Source organism: Balaenoptera ricei, chromosome 5 (genome assembly GCF_028023285.1).
Source record: "Balaenoptera ricei isolate mBalRic1 chromosome 5, mBalRic1.hap2, whole genome shotgun sequence".
Classification (NCBI taxonomy): Eukaryota; Metazoa; Chordata; class Mammalia; order Artiodactyla; family Balaenopteridae; genus Balaenoptera; species Balaenoptera ricei.
Window position 1 is genome coordinate 51,093,277 of NC_082643.1, and position 20,438 is coordinate 51,113,714.

The following is a 20,438-nucleotide window of genomic DNA, read 5'->3' on the forward strand; positions in this document are numbered from 1 at the left end:
CAATGAAAATCAGATATTTCCACTTTAAAATAGTGTAACCAGTAAAATAGTTATCTTTACACCCATTTTTATCTCTCAAATGATTTTCCTCCAATATTTGAGGATATACTGTGAATCATACTGCTGGTAGCTTTACATCTGATTTCATATTTAGGCAAACTAAGGTGTAGTTATCTATTTTACAGTCAGGGAGACAGGCTCAGAAAGTTTATTATGGTTACACTAGTACGAAATGATTTGAAATACTGGATTAGCTATAAGAGTTGATCTACTTTAAAAGATGCGTGATTTTAGGAAAAATGGGTTTTAAGCACTAAAAGTTTAATCTTTGCAACGTATTTTTATCCTGGCTTTATTTCAGAAAATTGGAAAATCACAGCCTCCAGCATTAGCAGGCCTAAAATTAATTCAGGAACTACTACATTCAGGAAATAACAGCGTTAAGCAATGAGGCAGAGTGCAGACTTGGAACAGAAATCAAATAGCTGTTAAATACTGTGAGTCTGAGCTGAGAAAAAGGAATAATTTTTGAGGGCTTGTCATTTCACATATGTTATATCTTAATCTGATAACCCTATTAAGTTCATCTATTTATTGTGTGTTTTTGAAGAGGTGAACTAAAGCTTGGAGAGGTAAAAACAAAGCTCTGCCTGGCGTATGGTGACGAGGATAGTGACTTGGAATAGAAACAGATGTGAGACATTTCAGTTGGATGATGACTTACCAGAAAGGAGTAGTGATGTTTCAAAGACAGCACTAAAGTAACCAGTGTGTGTACAGGAAGTGAGAAAGACTTGTATAGCAGTCAGTGAATATTAGCATCTAATATGTGCCAGAAACCTCCCTAGGTGCTGGTTGGCAATACAGCAAATACAGCCTACCCTCAGGAAGCTTGTAGTTTTCGAGGGAGGGAAGCAACAAACAAGTAATTTCAGTCCTGATTAGTCCTGGGCATAATACAACTCATTTAGTTCCAACAGCAATCCCGTGAGGAGTACTATTTATTTTACAGAAGGATACATTCAGGCACAATGGGGTTAGTTACTTTTCCAGTAGCACCTGGCTAGTGGGGGATAGAACTAGTAGGGAATGTAATAGTAACTAGAGATGGGGCTGTTCCTTAATCACTACCAGGGGTGGTAATGAAAGGCCTCAAGAGGTACATGTGAGATCTGAAATGAAGAGAAGGCAGCTTTGAGGAGGAAGAGCGTTCCAAATAGAACAAATGCAGAGGCCCTGTATTTGGAAGGAGCTTGGAGTGTTCAAGGGCATTAACGCCAGTGTGGCCACAATAGTAAGCAGCTGATAGATATCAAGAGATAGGTAACAGCTAAATCGAGGATGGCCTTGTACTTGGATTTTACTCTCGAACTGGGATTGTAGGAATCTGAGCAAGGAAATGATGTGATCTGAATTAGTAGGGAACCAGTCAGGAAGGGCTGTTGGGTGATGTCGATGGTCGCTTGGATTAGGGTTGGAGCAGTGAAGATGGTGATAAATGGTCAGTTAATAAGATAATTTGGGATACAACCTACAACACTTTATTACGAATTGGATTTTGAATGTGAGGGAAAGATAATTTTCAAGGATGACTCCTAGGATTTTTATGCAACTTGGTGTGGAGGGCAGTACTCTTACTGAGATAGAGAAGGAGCAGGAATGAAATGTGGAGGGAAGATCAACAGTTCTCTTATATCCATGTTAAGTTTCATATGCCAATTGAATATCCAAGAAGAAATGTCAGGCAGTATGGTATGATTTTGGAATTCTGAGGAGAGCTCTGTGCTGTGATTGGTCAGCAGAGGTCTTTGCAGCTATTGAGTTAGAGGAGATCATCTAGACAGAGAGTGTACAGAAGAGAGGAGGCTGAGGACTGAGCCCTCCGACACTCCCAACATGTAGGGTTCTAGAACAGGAGAACCATGCAAAGAAAACAGACAAAATATGGCAAATATTGGGGTCATGGAAAGCTAAGTTTCAAGAATTTGTCTTGGAAAGTATAGAAAGTTGTGTCACGCTGCTGAGAGGTCAAAGAAGGTGGTGAATTAATTAGGGTGGACTAACTGCTAAAATAAATAGACCCCAAAATGTCTAATGGCTCAAACACAGTAGTTTCCCCCCTCATATAACAAAAGGGGGAGTGGTCATGAAGAGGTCAGTAGTCTGGCTCCCCCTCACTTAATCATTTAGGGACCCAGATGAAGGAAGGCTCTACTAACTTCACAGTGTGGCTTCAAGATCACATTATACTCATCTCCATTACAGCTAGCTGGGAGGGAAAAGGAACATGGAGGATCTTTTTTTTTTTTAAATTTTATTTATGTATTTTTGGCTGTGCTGGGTCTTCGTTGCTGCACACAGGCCCTCTCTAGCTGCGGCGAGTGGGGGCCACTCCTCACCACAGTGCGTGGGCCTCTCACCTCGGCGGCCTCTCCCATTGCGGAGCACGGGCTCTAGGCACGCGGGCTTCAGCAGTTGTGGCGCATGGGCCTAGCTGCTCTGCAGCACGTGTGATCCTCCTGGACCAGAGCTCCTTGTCCCCTGCATTGACAGGTGGACTCAACCACTGCGCCACCAGGGAAGCCCCAACATGGAGGATCTTGAACGGAGATTTTCATGGGCCAGGTCTGGGAACGGTACACATCTCATGTTCCATTGGCTTGAATTCAGTCGCATGATCACCCCTAACTGCAGTGGAGATTTCAGAAAATAAGCAAGCTATACATAGAGAAAAAAGGAACCAGTTTACTGTGAGTAGCTAGTAATCTCTGCCACAGATGGCTTTGTGTAGGTCTCAGTGACTTCTGGGAAGAGCTATTCCAGTGAAGTGATAAGGATGAAAGCCCAAGAGAGAACAGGATGTAGGAAATGAACAGACTTTTTTTCTGTAGTTTTGCTATGAATACGAACAGGAATGCAGCAGAGGCTAGAGGAAGAGGGAACATCAAGAGAGAGTTTATAAGAGGCTTGTTATCAGTGCAGACAAAATGTATACTATTTTTAACATTTGAGGAATGGATTCCCAGGTTTATATTGTTACATGATATAGCTGTGTTGGTGACTGACAGATAAAATATGGTGTATGCTGAACTTGACCAAATAAGTGGTGTATTGTACTTTAGGTTTCCAAATCTAATTGTCTTTTTTTTTTTTCATTAAAATTTTACTTTTTTTTTAATGGGGAAAACTCACATGGAATACACTTCAAAAGGTACAGTTTTGTAAGTGAAAGGCCTTCTTCCTCCATCCACCACCACAAAATTCTACCTAGAGGCAACCATTTTTTATCTAATTTTTTTGTACACCCTTCCCAGAGATCTTTCTATATCCAAGAGAATACAAATATACATATTTTTCTTTTTAGGCATAAGTGGTGGCCCCCTGTACAAACGCACATTACTTTTATTATTTCACCATATATCATGGAGGTCATTACATATCAGTAAACAAAGTGCCTGCTCATTCTTTTTTACAGGTGCATAGTATTCCATGTTTTTTAAAAAAAATTTTACTAGAGTATAGTTGATTTACAATGTTGTGTTAGCTTCTGCTGTACAGCAAAGTGTACCAGTAATACATATACATATATCCACTCTTTTTTAGATTCTTTTCCCATATAGGCCATTACAGAGTATTGAGAAGAGTTCCCTGTGCTATACAGTAGGTCCTTATTAGTTATCTATTTTATAGATAGTGTGTATTTGTCAATCCCAGTCTCCCAGTTTATCCCTCCCCCCCTGCCCGCTTTCCCCTCTGGTAACCATGAGTTTGTTTTCTATATCTGTGACTCTATTTCTGTTTGTAAATAAGTTCATTTGTACCATTTTTTAAAGGTTCCACATATAAGCAATAGCATATGATATTTGTCTGTGACTTACTTCACTCAGTGTGACAATCTCTAGGTCCATCCATGTTGCTGCAAATGGCATTATTTCATTTTTTTAAAAAATCAATTTATTTATTTTTGGCTGTGTTGGGTCTTTGTTGCTGTGCACAGGCTTTCTCTAGTTGCGGCGGGCAGGGGCTACTCTATGTTGTAGTGCGCCAGCTGCTCACTGGGGTGGATTCTCTTGTTGCAGAGCACGGACTCTAAGGTGCACGGGCTCAGTAGCTACAGCACACAGGCTCAGTAGTTGTGACGCACGGGCTTAGTTGCTCCGCGGCATATGGGATCATCCCGGACCAGGGCTCAAACCCATGTCCCCTGCATTGGTAGGCAGATTCTTAACCACTGTGCCACCAGGGAAGCCCTATTTCATTCTTTTTTATGGCTGAGTAACATTCCATTGTATATATGTACCACAACGTTTTTATCCATTCCTCTGTCAGTGGACATTTAGGTTGCTTCCTTGTCCAGGCTATTGTAAATTGTGCTGCACTGAACACTGGGGTGCATGTATTGTTTCAAATTATGGTTTTCTCTGGATAGCCCAGGAGTGGGATTGCAGGGTCATATGGTAGGTCTATTTTTAGCTTTTTTTTTTTTTTTGGCTGCGTTGGGTCTTCGTTGCTGCGTGCGGGCTTTCTCTAGTTGCGGCGAGCGGGGGCCTCTCTTGTGGAGCACAGGCTCTAGGCACACGGGCTTCAGTAGTTGTGGCACACAGGCTCAGTAGTTGTGGTACGTGGGCTCTAGAGTGCAGGCAGAGTAGTTGTGGCACATGGGCTTACTTGCTCTGCGGCATGTGGGATCTTCCTGGATCAGGGATTGAACCTGTGTCCCCTGCATTTGCAGGCAGATTCTTAACCACTGCGCCACCAAGGAAGTCCCTATTTTTAGTTTTTTAAGGAACCTCCATACTGTTCTCCATAGTGGCTGTACGAATTTACATCCCCACCAACAGTGTAGGAGGGTTCTTTTTTCTTCACACCCCAAATCTGATTGTCTTAATCACTTTTAAATGTAGTAATGAGGTCAATGAATCAATTACTAGATTGAGAACAGAATTCTCTCTTCTAAGGCAAATGTCCTTCCATCAAAGAACAAGAACTTCAAAATGAGTCAGTCCATTTTTTTAACAGAATGTCAGAATGTATTCATAGCTGTATGCTCAATAATATACTGAAAATAAAGAACCTTACTTTTTGTAGTCTGAAGATTTTATGGCCCTTCCTTTCACTTGGTAACTCAACTGAAGTGTGCCAAAAACCCATGATCAATCAGTATCTCATGAGACCTAAGTGGTGTTTTTTTTTTTTTTTTTTTTTGTTTTTTTGGCAAGACACTGACTGAAGCACATTTTTGGGGGGATGTCCAGATATGTAAAGAATGATTGTTGCCAAGAGTTACTTAACAGAGATGATTGCTAAGGTGAGAAAGAGAATTGGGCTACTCTAAGCTAAAATGTATAAATTCACTGAAAAAAGATTTCTAGGCAGGCTATGTACTTCTTATCTTCCTATATTCACTGTTTAATTCCAGAACATTTTCATTAGCCTAAAAAGAAACCCCAGGGAATTCCCTGGCAGTCCAGTGGTTAGGACTTGGCACTTTCACTGCTGGGGTCAGGTTCAATCCCTGGTCAGGGAACTAAGATCCTGCAAGCCATGCAGTGTGCCAAAAAAAGAAACCCCATACCCATTAGTAGTCACTCCTCATTCCCATCTCCCCCTCAGTCCCTGGTAACTACTAATCTACTTTCTGTTTGTATGAATTTGTCTATGCTGAACACTTCATATAAGTGGAATCACATAATATGTGATCTTTTGTGTCTGGCATCTTTCGCTTAGCATACTTTAAAAAAAAATATATATATATATATATATTTATTTATTTGGCTGTGCCAGGTCTTAGTTGCGGCATGTGGGATCTTTAGTTGCAGCATGTGGGCTCCTTTAGTTGCAGCATGTGGGCTCCTTTAGTTGCAGCATGTGGGCTCCTTTAGTTGCGACATGCCGGCTCTTAGTTGCAGCATGAAGGATCTAGTTCCCTGACCAGGGATCAAACCTGGGCTCCCTGTACTGGGAGCGTGGAGTCTTAACCACTGGACCACCAGGGAAATCCCAGCATACTGTTTTTAACATTCATCCATGTTGTAGCATCTATGAGTACTTTATTCCTTTTTAAGGGGGAATAATATTCCATTGTATGGATATAGCATAGTTTATCCATTCATCAATTGATGGACATTTGAGTTTACCTTTTTGGCTACTATGAAATCAATTCATATGAATATCAGTACTGCTGTGAACATTCATGTACAAGTTTTTGTATGAACATGTGTTTTCATTTTTCTTGGGTCTATACCTAGGAATGGAATTGCTGGGTCATATGGTCCTTAGTCTCTTTTTAACCTTTGTTTCTTTGCCATCTCTCAGGCTTTCTTCTTGTTGCCAATCTCATACACTCCCACAGTGTTTTCTTTAGATTTTTAGAACATTTCACTTTCTTTAGTGATTAAAATGTGCATTTCAACCTCTTTCTATATTGTCCCACTTGTTCATGTTACGATTTTTTAGGAAAAGGTTATGACTTTTCATACTGCGACCTCAAGTTTCTTTGAATTCAGTTCCAATGACATTTTTCAATAAACTTCAGCTACCCAAAGGAATGGCCAAACATTCCACTCTTTAGAACTCATCATCATCATCTTGTGCCATTTCCAAAATCTTAAATTCACAACTTGCTTTCTTTGACAGTAACTTTTTCTCCTATTTCACTCCCATTAAACTTACTCTTCATGCCTATGATGAGCTCCATTTTCTCAGTGCCCCTGTATTTTCAGCTTATTAGTTAACTTGTCATAATTTGTCTTCTGATCTAGCTGGAACCACGGCAAACCATTTCAATTGTGCTTTCTCCATCATCCCTGATTTCTTAACTTTTTTGTTTAATCTCCTTGCACTACCACTTCTCTAAGTAGCTTACGTACGGTCTATTTTCTCCATTCTTGAACCTGAGGATGCCAAGTCCTATGAAACAGAGTCAGTTGGTTTCACTGTAAATTCATGGTGTCCATGCTCAAGTGGGCACATTTTACTATTTCGTATTCCTTTCATATCAAAATGTCTTCTTTCATAACTACCTATTTCAAGGAATTTCTGCTCACATATCCTTGAGCCTCAATCTCACCATTATCTTTTTTTCTGCAGAAATTTTTTTTACAGAGAAGATCTAAGCCAGCTAATGTGTCTGTCCTACACTTTTCTGTTTTCCCTCTTTTCTAGAAACTTCTTCAAGGCTAAGTCCTTTTCATACTTTATTACCTTCTCTTCACTACCTGTCCTTGGTTTTTCATTAATTATTCCTTTTCTTGCCTCTTTAAAGTCCCTCTCTCTCCGTTCCTTTTCCCTACAAAGATTTTCTTGTTTAAAATTTCTTTTTAAAATAAACAATAACCCAATCCCGCTTCTACCTAATACTACCTCCTCTTCACCAAACATGTATCAATAGATGACTTTACCCAGGATGTGTAATTCTCTGCCCCCCCACCCCCGCCCCCCAGAAGATTTGAGTTTTATAGCAAACCGTATTGTACAGACCTGGGGCCCAGGGGCTCAACCCGGCTGGGTCCCCCACTTGTCCCCTGCCAGGTTGCCTCCTCCCCATCCCCCCAAGCAGCCCCATCCTCAAGCCTTTTGAGATCCCCATGACCCCCCCCCCCCGGCCTTTGATCTGCGCAGTCCCTTCCCCCATCTGCACACCTCCGTTACCTGAGGTATGTGAATAGATCCCCGCTTCCCTACATGGTACAACCTGGTTCCCGGGGGGGGGCCTGGGCTGAGGGGCAGGACTGGGCCACCGGGGATGTGTAATTCTTGAATACCCTATGCCTCCTTTACAGTTGGCTTTCAAACTCAATTCTTTTTGAAATTGTTTTCTCAAGCATTGTCTAGTCACCAAATCCAGTTTTTTAGTCTTTATCCTTTTGGTTGCTTGTGGGATATAAACAGGTTATTTTAAACTTCAGGGCCTTTTGCTTAGAGGTACCTTTAAAATGTTTATGTTGTTGAATATTTTTGTAAAGTTACAAAAGTAACATATTTTTACATTCTTCTTCTCAAGCTTCAGGCCTAACAAACCCAGATTCGCCACTTTATAAAAGGGAATCTGCTTCTCATATAAAAGAAGTTCATCACATTCTATTATAGCCTCTAGAGATAACTAAATGGGGCATGGCTCCCTCCAACGTGGTCACACCTAAGGATAGAGCTAATTACATCTTGCATTGACTAAAGAATTATATTCTTTCCATACCCAGGTCCCAGGTCTGGTCCTCATTATTACAGTTTCAGGAACTGGATTTTAAGCAGTTTGATCAAGGTGATCCGGCACTGGAAGATTAATTCATCCTAAGCAAACTCACAAAAGCTTATTTATAAACCAGAATGTTTATTTCTTTGTATACAAGAAGGAATTAATACCTTAATATTGACTATGGGTATAAATACCTGCTATCCAGGACACTCTCCTAACTGGATTATGGTATTATGGAAACCAAATAGAATTATAAAATGGTTAGTTTTTATGATTTAACATGAAAATAACTGAGTGCTTAAGGCTTCCTCACTGCAGAGGTATGGCTTAAACCCCAAATTCCTTGAAAATGAGGAAAGCCCTGTTTCTTGTGTGACTTCAGCATGTGCATGATTCTGACCTACCCGTCTTGCCTAATCATGGATTGAGTTGGTCTGTGCCTTAAACATCGCATCCCCAGCTGCACCCTATGTGGCTGTGTGTCATACGCCAGTATTGCTCATGTCTTTTAGTTCCCCAACCGTCTTAGCCCTTTTCCTCTTATTTCATTCATGTCCTCTCTTCCCCTTCCGTTATCTCCAAGTATTTCCCTCACTTTCATTGCCCAGGCTGTCCTCCCCAGGGTCCCTTCTAACGCCAGTTCTGTCATCATTTACCTACTTTCACCTTGCCTCGCCTACTTATCACCTCCTAGACTGTCACCCTCATCTCCTACCTGGCAGACTGACCCCACTGCCCAGACCGGAAAGGAAGCGTCGAATCGCCGTCAAGCCCGAACCTTCCCGGTTGAGGGGCTTCAGAGCCCACTCCCCGGCCCAGACGAGGAGCTTGAAGAACGCTTCATGGCGCTCTTTGCACGGTCATCCCCTTCCATTTTCACCCAATCCTACAAAACCACCACCACTTTTAGCCTCTCCGTGAGCACCAGAATCGCCTGTTGTCCTCAGTCGCGAAGAGCGGTCTCCCGGTGAAGGCAGAAAGGTGCTTCCTTACTTGAGAAGGTAGGTGTGTGCTGATGCTGGCGTCTGCGCATCAGTGATCAGCACCTGAGCCAAGCCCCAGGTGAACTGGATGGGTGGTTGGCGCTAAGCCAATCAGAGATCTCGACGACAGAACCCAGCCAATCAGAACACGGGAGGCTTGGCGCACTCGGGGGCGGGCCCGGGCGGGTGAGGATCCGCCCCTTGCAGCTTGGTGGCCAAGCCTTGGCCCAGGGCTAGCTAGAGCCGAGCAGGTTCACAGACTCCAGGGACCGGGCGCCTTAGGAGCTGGGAGGCGGTGCCCGAGCACCCCAGCTAACTTCCCTACAGGCCTTGGCCTTAACAGGTATTGGTGCCTGCCGTGGACGCATTTAGACCCCGGCCTTTTCTCTCTGGAGACTCTGTGCCTATGGTTGGGGACAGAGTGAGGTCGTTGCCTTGACGACGACAGCATGCGACCCGCGGTCCTCCTGAGTGTGAACTTGCGGTGGGTTGAGGCCAGTCGGCCTCCTTGCCTGCTTCACCTGGGACCCCTGACTGTGTCTGCGGAAGAAATCGCGACAGCAGTAGAATTGCTAGTTTGCTAGTCAGCATCTTTTAGACCTGCGAACGAGATGCATTTCACCTCAATTTTGTTTCCAAGTTGAAAACCTTTGGGTATTTCCACGCCAAAGGATTTAAAAGAAACAGTAAGTATAATACTTTTGAAAGCTTCTATTATCTCGTTCTTTTATCTATAAGAGATTTCAACCTGTCTTTAACAAAATAAAAAATAGCATTTTTTTATTATCTAAATTATTAGTATGAGAACCATATGCTTCCATGGCACATGTCCAGAACTACCACATTGCCAATTGGCCAGGTTTCCTTTTAGTTTGTATAACCCTTAACATTCCCAAGTAGAAGGCATGAGAAGTTATGGTTTATGAGTAACTGTTTCAGGAAACAAGAGGCTTTTTAAGCCTTGATACTTTTAAAGTATTTGTGGGAAGTGCCACTTGAAAAAGCAGGTGTGTTCAGTGTGCTGTGACCAAATGTGCAGTTGGTTGGAGAATACACTTGGAGTAGTCAACTTGCAGAATGTTAGCTTGTGACATGCTTCAGAACCTCTTAGACATGCTTAAGGTAATTTTAACTGTGTTCACTTTGCATTTCCAAATATTGAGGACACTAATTGCAAATGTTTTAAAATGATCCAGGTTATAGATTCCAGCTATTTTTGTCCTTGGTATGATAAGCCTAAAGTCTAGTCCTTAATAAAATATGCTGTTTTAGTGGAAGGAAAAAAAAATTAAAGAAAGGAGAGAGAGAATTACATTGAGAAATTTTTTTCAAACACTGACATTTTATTTAAAAATAGTTAATAGTATAACTGATTCACTTTGTTATAAAGCAGAAACTAACACACCATTGTAAAGCAATTATACTCCAATAAAGATGTTTAAAAAAAAAAAAGTTAATAGAGGTTAAATGGAAGTTAAAATGTCAAATGTATAGAAAGTTAGTGTCAGAGACACTGTTCTGTAAACAGTTTATAGTAGAACCTACTATCAAAGCTGGTAGTAAAATAATGAAATAATTGGGTTGGTGTTGACTGGGATTTATTTATTTTTTCCCTCCCGAAGATCAGTCTTCTGACTTTCCATGTATATATACTATATATATATAACTATATATATATACACTATATTATTATATATATATAATAATTATATATATATATATCCCCTAAATTGTCAAATGTAAACTGCTGAAAATGTATTGTATACATTGGATTATCACAGTTTGCTAGAACAAAGAGGATATTTGTTTTGTCTTTGTCATCAGTGTACCAATAGGGAAGCAAGGAAAACATCACAATTCACAATCTGGGTAAATTAATTTTAGGTTGCCGTAGGTACACTACTAATGTTATAGGTAAGAATTTTTTTTCTTTCCAAGTTTTTTGAATGAGTGTTTTTATATTGTCAGGTTAAAAAAAAATTCAACTATGAATCATCATTTGAATATATAGTTACCAATAGCCTATTTTTTTCCTCCCAAAACTTTTAGAACCATGTTGGGATTAACAGAAACATTTTTTATTCTTTGCTTCTGGAATTTAATTTCACAATCAGATTGTAAAAATAAATTTAACTTTGAAGTTGTAGTTTATTAGCTTTTATATTTCATGGCGATAAAAACTTATGAATTAAAATCTAACCGTATTTCGGCTGAAAAGTTTTTTGCTATACCAAAATATGTAGTGGAATGATTGCTGGTCCTTCACCAATTATTAGTAAAGTAAGAAAAATTTTGTTAGGATTGCCTTCATCCAGAAAATGTCATATAATGGGATGTAAAAGAATTCTAAACACAAAATTCAAATAATCATACTTATAGTGATTAATCATTAGAAGGATTTTTGAAATACTGTATTTGGTACACTAACATTTAATTATTAAAAATCTGCTTACATACTGTGATGTCATTGCTGTTATTTTGTATGTTCAATATAGGAATTTAATTACTATGGTAATAAAAGTAAAGAAAAATAGTTGATCAGAAGTTGTTAGTGTTAACTTGGTAATATTTTTCCCAATAGACTAGAAAGCACATAAAGATCCTCAACTTTGATCTTTTAAACCTGATGTAAAAAAATAAATTTTATCTTCACTGTAACCAAATTCACTTGTGCCTTTTTCACCTTAAAGTGAAAAGGAATTGTGTTTTTCTAAAGTAAACTGTTATTGTTTTGTATAATAGTTCAAGTATTGCTTTGTCTTAATTAAAAATATATTGAAATTTCATTAACATGACATTTAGTAATTTAAATTTGAAGTTAATGGCTTCAATTCCATTTGCCTTGTCTATTAGGAACTGTATGTGAATATTTTGAAAACATAACTTAGATGCAGAAACATTACACAGGACAGTCATCGATGCAGTGTCTGCTCTAATATGGAAAACAGGTGTGGAAGAATTAATTTGGGAGGGTGAAGGAAATTAATATACTCAACATAATTAACTCTATGTTTTGGTTTCCACAGCAAGAAAAATTCCTACTGGTTTTTAATTAAAATGGAAAAATATGAGAACCTAGGATTGGTTGGAGAAGGGAGCTATGGAATGGTGATGAAGTGTAGGAATAAAGATAGTGGAAGAATTGTGGCCATTAAGAAGTTCTTAGAAAGTGATGATGACAAAATGGTTAAAAAAATTGCTATGCGAGAAATCAAGTTACTAAAGGTAAGTTATCACATATATTGAATTGAAAAAAAAATGAGTTGTTTCTTGAGTGACAGTAATTGTTTTTAAAAAATGCTGTTTTTATATTTGTTTTATTTCCATAACTTGGTTTAAAGTATAAATTTCTTCTTTTTTGGCAGTAAACAACAAGATTACATATACATATTCATTTATCTCATGAATATAAACATGATTTTAATATTATTTGTTGCTTCTCTCTTATCTGCCTATCTATCTATCTATCTACCAACAACTGTGTTGGGGGTCTCTAAGACCACCCCAAGGTTTGATGATTCACTAGGAGGGCTCACAGCACTCAGCAAACAGTTGTACTCTTGGCTATGATTTATTACAGAGAAAAGATATAAAGGAAAATCAGCAAAGGGAAAAGGCACATGGGGTGAATTCCAGAGGAAACTGTCACTTTTCTTCCAGTGGATTAACACAGGATGCACTTATTTCCTCCAGCAATCAGTTATGACAACACGTGTGAAATATTGTCCACCAAGGAAATTCATTAGAGACTCAGTGCCCAGAATTTTCCTGGGGCCTTGTCACAGAGGAACCCCCTGCCTGGTGCATGACAACATCCCAGACTCTCAGAAGAAATGCAGGAATTCAGCATAAACCATATTGTTTGCACAGTGAGCCACTTTATCAGTTCTGGAAATGAAGGAACACTTCTGAAATCCAAGTACCCAGGTAGCAAACAAGGGCTCACTTTGCAAGCCAACTTTCTAGGGATAAAAGTCTCAGACTTGCTATGTTAACTCCCTCCCACCACCAACCCCCCATCAGTCTAACCTGAAGTTTATCAATTTTATTTATCTTTAGAAAGAACCAATGTTTGGCTTTCTTGATCTTCCCTGTTGTGTATTTCTTTTCTATTTCATTAATTTTTGTTCTTTAGTATTTCATACCTTCTACTTATTTTGGGTTTATTTTACAGTTCTTTTTCCTAAACTTCTGAGTTATATGCTTACTTCTTTAATTTCTAGGTTTTTTTTCTCATATATGCATTTAAGGTTATAACTTTCCTTCTAAGAACAGCTTGGTATGTATCCTAGAAATTTTGATTAGCAGTTCAAAATATTTTCTCATTTTCCTTAATTGCCAAACATGTGGAAAATTTCTAGGTTTTTCTCCTTGGTTATTTACTTTTGACCCAGTTGCCCTGTGATCTGAGTATATGCTATGTAAGATTTTATTCCTTCGAATAAATACCTAATATTTATCCTTTCCACTATTTATCAATTATTCCTGAGTTTCTTTCTTTTTTTTAAAAAAAAATTTATTTATTTATTTATTTTTGGCTGCGTTGGGTTTTCGTTGCTGCGCGCAGGCTTTTCTCTAGTTGCGGCGAGCAGGGGCTACTCTTCCTTGCAGTGCACGGGCTCCTCATTGCGGTCGCTTCTCTTGTTGCAGAGCATGGACTCTAGGCCCACGGGCTTCAGTAGTTGTGGCTTGCGGGCTCTAGAGCGCAGGCTCAGTAGTTGTGGCGCACTGGCTTAGATGCTCCACGGCATGTGGGATCTTCCCGGACCAGGGCTTGAACCCGTGTCCACTGCATTGGTAGGTGGATTCTTAACCACTGCGCCACCAGGGAAGCCCCTGCTATATTTTTACATATCCCTTGGATTCCTCTTACCCCTCTTAGGGATTAACTACCTTTACTAGTTAACACTGATCTACATTAAATTTTCCCTGTCCTGGTACAGGCACACTACCAGCCCAGTGCCTCCTCAGTAAATTCAAAGTACTTGCTTAGAGTGTCTTGTTTTCTGTGTTCTTCATTATTATTTATATTGGATATTGTTTTTGGAAATTTATTTGTAGAAATGTTTTGAGGCTAAGATAGATAAAAGTTATCTTCTTCCAGAGAGGATATTCATTTGCTTCTGCCAGTTGCGTGGGGATGCTCCCAGTCTAGTATGTTAATCCAAGTTCAAGGTACAGGTGATGTGAAGCCTGGACTGGTTCATTTCCGTTCATTTTCACTGGGGAAGGTGTAGTCCTTAGGGTCCCAGCTTAAACTGGAGGTGGTTTCTGAAAGACCCCGCCTTTGCAAGACATTTAGACTTGACTCTTCCTTCCCTCTTAGTCCCAAGAGGACACAAAAATCTAACCTCATTTCCATATCTGTTACTTCATAGCAAAATCAGCTTTGACTCCTGAGATTAATTCTCTTTGTTCTCCTGTTACTGAGTTTGACCCAGTTCTTCCTCGCTATCTTCTTAGGTCTATTTCTATATGCTTGAGAAGATTTTCAGTCCTTGTTCTCTTCCCTTTTTGGTTTTTGAGCATTCTACTCAGATATCCTCTAGCTCAGAGATTCTTTCATCAGCTGTATCCAGTCTACCAATAAGCCAATCAAAGGCATTCTTATTTTGTTACAGTGCTTTTGTTTTTTAAATTTTTTTTATTTTTTAATTTTTATTTATTTATTTGGCTGCACCGGGTCTTAGTTGAGGCACGAGAGCTCTTAGTTGCCGCATGCGGGCTCCTTAGTTGCGGCATGCAGGATCTAGTTCCCTGACCAGAGATCGAACCCGGGCCGCCTGCATTGGGAGTGCAGAGTCTTAACCACTGGACTGCTAGGGAAGTCCCTGTTTTTTGTTTTTTTAATCTCCAGCATTTCTTTTGATTATTTATTAGGATTTCCATCTCTCTGCTTACATCGCCCATCTGTTCTTGCATGCTGTCTACTTTACCCATTAGAACCCTAAGCAAATTAATCATAGTTATTTTACATTCTTGGTCTGATAATTCCTACATCCCTGCCACGTCTGCTTCTGATGATTTTTCCGTGTCTTCAAATCGTGGTTTTTGTCTTTTGGTACGCCTTGTAATTTTTTTCTTCAGAGCTGGGCATGATGTACCAGGTAAAAGGAAGTGCTGTAAATAGGCTTTTAGTAATGTGGTGGTGAGGTTGGCGGAAGGGAAATGTTCTGTAGTGCCATGATTAGGTCTCAGTCTTTCAGTGAGCCTATGCCGCTAGCCTGTGAACTTTACAAGTGTTCTTCAGGCTTTTTCTCCCCTCCTTAGGTGGGATAAGATGGCTACAGTAGGCTGGAGTTGGCTATCTCCCTTCCTCAGCTGGTTAGGCTCTGCTTAACTAGTTCCCCCCAAGGGCAGGCCTTGTTAAGGACAGAGTGCTGTGGCGTATTTCCAAATGGTTCCTTTTTTCCTCTCCCTGTGAAAGCTGAAGGAGATTCTTCTCCGAAATTTACCATCGGAACTTGGCTGAGCTCCTAGAAATAACATCTTACAGTGTTGTGTGGATTTCCCTGAAGTTTTTAACTCTCGGGCTTGGCCGCATTGAGCTTCCGATAACTTATCCTTTGCAGTTCAGGTTTTCCTACCTTGGCATTGGTTCCCACAGAGCTGTGCCCTCGTGAGTCTCTGTTCCAGTAAGCAGAGACTCCCTGTGTTTGCTGGTTTGTCTCTCCAGTCTTGGAGCCGGTGGTTTGCCCTACGTCCTCTCATCTCTTATGAATCCAAAAAAGAGTTGTTGATTTTTTAGTCTACTCAGTTTTTTACTTGTTAGGGTGGAGTGGAGACTTCCAAGCTCCTTACATGTAGAACAGAAAACCGGAAGTCTACATACCTTTTATTATTTTATTATGTTTTAATTTTTTGGCTGCGAGGCTTGCAGAATCTTAGTTCCTCGACCAGGGATTGAACCTGGGCCCTCAGCAGTGAAAGTGTGGAGTCCTAACCACTGGACTGCCAGGGAATTCTCTACATACCTATTAAAATTTAAGTTTACTAGAAGTTTGTGTGTGTGTGTGTGTACTTATAGTAAAAAACCAAGTGAAACAATAGGCCATTAGACTAAGGTGGCTCTAATGCCTTGGCACCCTATGTAAACAAATCAAAGGAAACCTAAGCTAGACCCAATTCCTGTAAATGCTCAAGGTTAAGACATTGTAAGTTAAGCACAACCAGTCACAAACAGTCAACTAGGCTTTCCCAAGTAAAGCAACCACTTAAACTGGAACCAATCAAATAATTTACTTGCTTTGCTTCCATGTCTGCTCTGTAAAAGCCTTTCCCTTAGCTTCTTTTTTTTCTTTTTAAAATAAATTTATTTATTTATTTATTTTTGGCTGTGTTGGGTCTTCATTGCTGCGCACAGGCTTTCTCTAGTTGTGGCGAGCAGGGGCTACTCTTCGTTGTGGCGAGCGGGGGCTACTCTTCGTTGTGGCAGGCAGGCTTCTCATTGCCGTGGCTTCTCTTGTTGTGGAGCATGGGCTCTGGGTACGCAGGCTTCAGTTGTTGCAGCGCGAGGGCTCAGTAGTTGTGGCTTGCAGGCTCTAGAGTGCAGGCTCAGTAGTGGTGGCACAGGGGCTTAGTTGCTCTGCGGCCTGTGGGATCTTCCTGGACCAGGGCTCGAACCTGTGTCCCCTGCATTGGCAGGCGGATTCTTAACCACTGTACCACCAGGGAAACCCTTTCCCTTAGCTTCTACCAGTAGAATGTTCCTAACCTCTTTCAGTATCGTGCTGCCCAGTTTAAATCAATGTTTGCTCAAATAAACTCTTGTCAATATTAGCATGTTTATCTTTTAACACACTGATACAAATTTTATTTATCTACTTATTTTAATTTTTGAAAAGGTAACATATGAATATGCTATAAAATTAAAATGCATTTCCCTGCCACCTTTGTGTACCAGCTATTTAGTTATACCTTCCATAAGCAACTGTATCCATCAGAGGAATTCTGGTGTGTGTACATATATCAAATGGCAGCATATTCTACACACTGACCTGCATCTTGCCTTTTTTCCACTTAATGTAGCTTAGTGATTATTGCATACCCGTGGACATAAAACTGCCTTGTTCTTTTTAACTGCTGCATTTTATTTCATTGTATGGATATGCGTTAATTCACTTAATATATTTGGAAAGTGCTTTGTGATCCAACCTGGAATCTTTTGTTTTAATAGCTAAGTTTAGCCCATTTATAGTTATGATGTAACATAAGTTTGGTCTTAGTTTTCCTTTTTTTCCCCTCTAGAGTCAGAATGGCTTAGTGGTTAAGAATAAGAAATCTAAAAAAAAAAAAAAAAGAAGAAGAAATCTAAATATTTTGTATACAAGTCAGCTGCAGGTCTGGGTGTGTTTATAAGGCAGATGTTCTGTACATGAAGGAGGAACTAAACAAAACTGAAATGTTTTCAGGAAAACACAGAGGCTACAATTCCTGGGTTCTAATTCTCCTCTACCAGTTATTGCTGTGTGACCTTGAACAAGTTACTTAACCTCTATGTGCTTTAGTTTCCTCATCTGTAAAACAGGATAATAATTGCAACTATTTTATAGGGTTTTTGTCCTTAAGGTAATGGAACATAGTAAGCATTATGTAGGGGTTAGTTATTATTATTTATAATATTATGTATTTTATTACTACTTTAAAAATATTTTTCTATATAGTCTACTTTTTATTTATTTATTTATTTATGGCTGTTTTGGGTCTTCGTTTCTGTGCGAGGGCTTTTCTCTAGTTGTGGCAAGTGGAGGCCACTCTTCATCGCGCTGCGCGGGCCTCTCATTATCGCGGCCTCTCTTGTTGCGGAGCACAGGCTCCAGACGCGCAGGCTCAGTAATTGTGGCTCACGGGCCTAGTTGCTCCGCGGCATGTGGGATCTTCCCAGACCAGGGCTCGAACCCGTGTCTCCTTCATTGGCAGGCAGATTCTCAACCACTGCGCCACCAGGGAAGCCCTATAGTCTACTTTTTAAAAAAAAAATTTATTTTTGGCTGTGTTGGTTCTTTGTTGCTGAGCGCAGGCTTTTTCTAGTTGTGGCGAGCGGAGGCTACTCTTCGTTGCGGTGCACGGGCTTCTCATTGCAGTGGCTTCTCTTGTTGTGGAGCATGGGCTCTAGGTACGCGGGCTTCAGTAGCTGTGACACAAGGGGTCAGTAGTTGTGGTTTGCGGGCTCTAGAGCGCAGGCTCAGTAGTTGTGGCGCACAGGCTTAGTTGTTCCGTGGCATGTGGGATCTTCCTGGACCAGGGCTTGAACCTGTGTCCGCTGCACTGGCAGGTGGATTCTTAACCACTCTGCCACCAGGGAAGTCCCCAATTACTTTTTAAACATTGGATGTGTTTCCTTTGGTAATTTGGAAAGGCTTTTTTTTTCTTATAAATGCAAATCTTTATTTCTTATTTTAATCTACAATGATTTCCCTGAGTCTTCAGAAGATTAACTTTTACATAAAATATTAAATAACAATTATAAATTATACTTTGTTGGAAAGGCTTTATTTTGTACTTTTTGTTACCTTTATAACTATAGAGTTATATAATATAGTTAATCCTTTGTAAAGTAATTATTATATTTCTGTTTCCTCCTCTCTCCCATTCATCCACCATCTGATTTTAGAAGCTGTCTTCTTTATCTTAGTGCTTACCATTAAACGTGTAAAAATAATTAGACCTTATAATTAAAAATTTCAGGTCAAAAATATAATTCTGTCCCATTGACAAGGAAATCCACATACATACTCTCTTATTTTTTTTTTTTTCATACTCTCTTATTTTGTTTGCATCTTCTCTTCTTTCTCCTAAGTTTGTTACTAGTATCATTTGTACATTGTTAGGTTTTAAATATTCACTTTCTATTTTGTAACTGTGATACCCACATTTGTATAACACTTAGTCCTACACTAATGGATTTACTGCTCATGTTCAGAAAATTTTCTCTGCTGTCTTTTTCTTTTTTTTTTTTTTTTTTATAAATTTATTTATTTATTTATTTTTGGATGTGTTGGGTCTTAGTTTCTGTGCAAGGGCTTTCTCCAGTTGCGGCGAGTGGGGGCCACTCTTCATCGCGGTGCGCGGGCCTCTCACTGTTGCGGCCTCTCCCGTTGCGGAGCACAGGCTCCAGACGCGCAGGCTCAGTAGTTGTGGCTCACGGCCTAGCCGCTCCGCGGCATGTGGGATCCTCCCGGACCGGGACACGAACCTGTGTCCCCTGCATTGGCAGGCGGATTCCTAACCACTGCGCCACCAGGGAAGCCGTCTGCTGTCTTTTTCTTGAATGACAATCTTTTTGGGTATAAATTTTCCTTCTTTCCTTGAGGATTTTGAGGACTGTATTCTAGTAGTTTCCTCCTCTTTAAAAAAGAGGCAACAGCGAATTTCCTGGCGATCCGGTGGTTAGGACACTGTGGTTTCACTGCCGAGGGCTTGGGTTCGATCCCTGCTCGGGTAACTAAGATCCCACAAGCTGCATGGTGTGGCCAAAAAAAAAAAAAAAAAAAAAAAAAAAGAGGCAACATTTTCTGGTGAGTGTTCATCTGCCATTTGTGTTTCCTTCTCTTTTCTTATAGTATCTTTGAATAGAGACTGGATCGGTTCCTTTTTGATCGTTTCTTATCTTGTAACAAAGTGAGCCCCTCCTGGACCAGCTATCTGTAGGAGGTTCATTTTCAGGAAAACCTGTGGTCTTGTTCCAGGTTAGCAGGAATCCACCATGGTTCACAACAATGTTCCTTACAACACAAGGCTGAGTGTGGGATTGACTTACGTTATCCTTAATTTCTCTGAAACTTGTAGTTGCAGGTTTGTTCATAATGAATTGTTTTGCCTTCCACTTGGCTTCACTGACAGATTGTTTCCAGCAAATGAGTTCCTATGTGATTATTCAGAGCCCCTCCCCTCCTGTTCCCTGGTGCCATTCAGTTCTAGGGATGGTTTCACTGACAGTCTATGAGCCCTGTTCTCATTATACCAAAGAAGGTTTTTTGTTGTTGTTGTTTTTCTTTTCAGGTTATGTCACCAACTTTGGAAAACTCTGCTCTGCCAGCTTTGTAGCCACAGATGATCTCTTGGTATCTTCCTAGACTCCTGTTTGACCTTGACAGTGCCACCTCGTTTGCTGTGGGTAGGGGTCATAAATCCTTCTTAGTTTCATCAAAGATGGACCTACATTCCTTTTTCTCATTGGCTTTATTGTGTTCTCTGAGAGGAGAATAGAGCAGTATGGTCTTTTGACTCTAATTTATTTATTTATTATTTTTATTTTTGGC

General features: G+C 40.2%; 1 protein-coding gene across 4 annotated transcripts in view; it reads left to right on the top strand.

Moving 5' to 3' along the window:
* Nucleotides 1-9,392: 9,392 nt before the first annotated feature.
* Nucleotides 9,393-20,438, top strand: part of CDKL2 (cyclin dependent kinase like 2) — a 36,610-nt gene continuing 25,564 nt past the window's right edge. Inside the window, exons 1-2 of one of the 4 annotated variants that reach the window (XM_059922837.1) lie at nucleotides 9,393-9,863; nucleotides 12,204-12,402. In XM_059922837.1, coding sequence (XP_059778820.1) covers nucleotides 12,235-12,402 — 168 coding nt within the window. In that variant the 5' untranslated portion in view covers nucleotides 9,393-9,863; nucleotides 12,204-12,234. Of the gene's footprint in view, nucleotides 9,864-12,058; nucleotides 12,126-12,203; nucleotides 12,403-20,438 lie in introns of those variants that run through there. The other 3 variants (XM_059922839.1, XM_059922838.1, XM_059922836.1) reach the window with 3 other exon arrangements.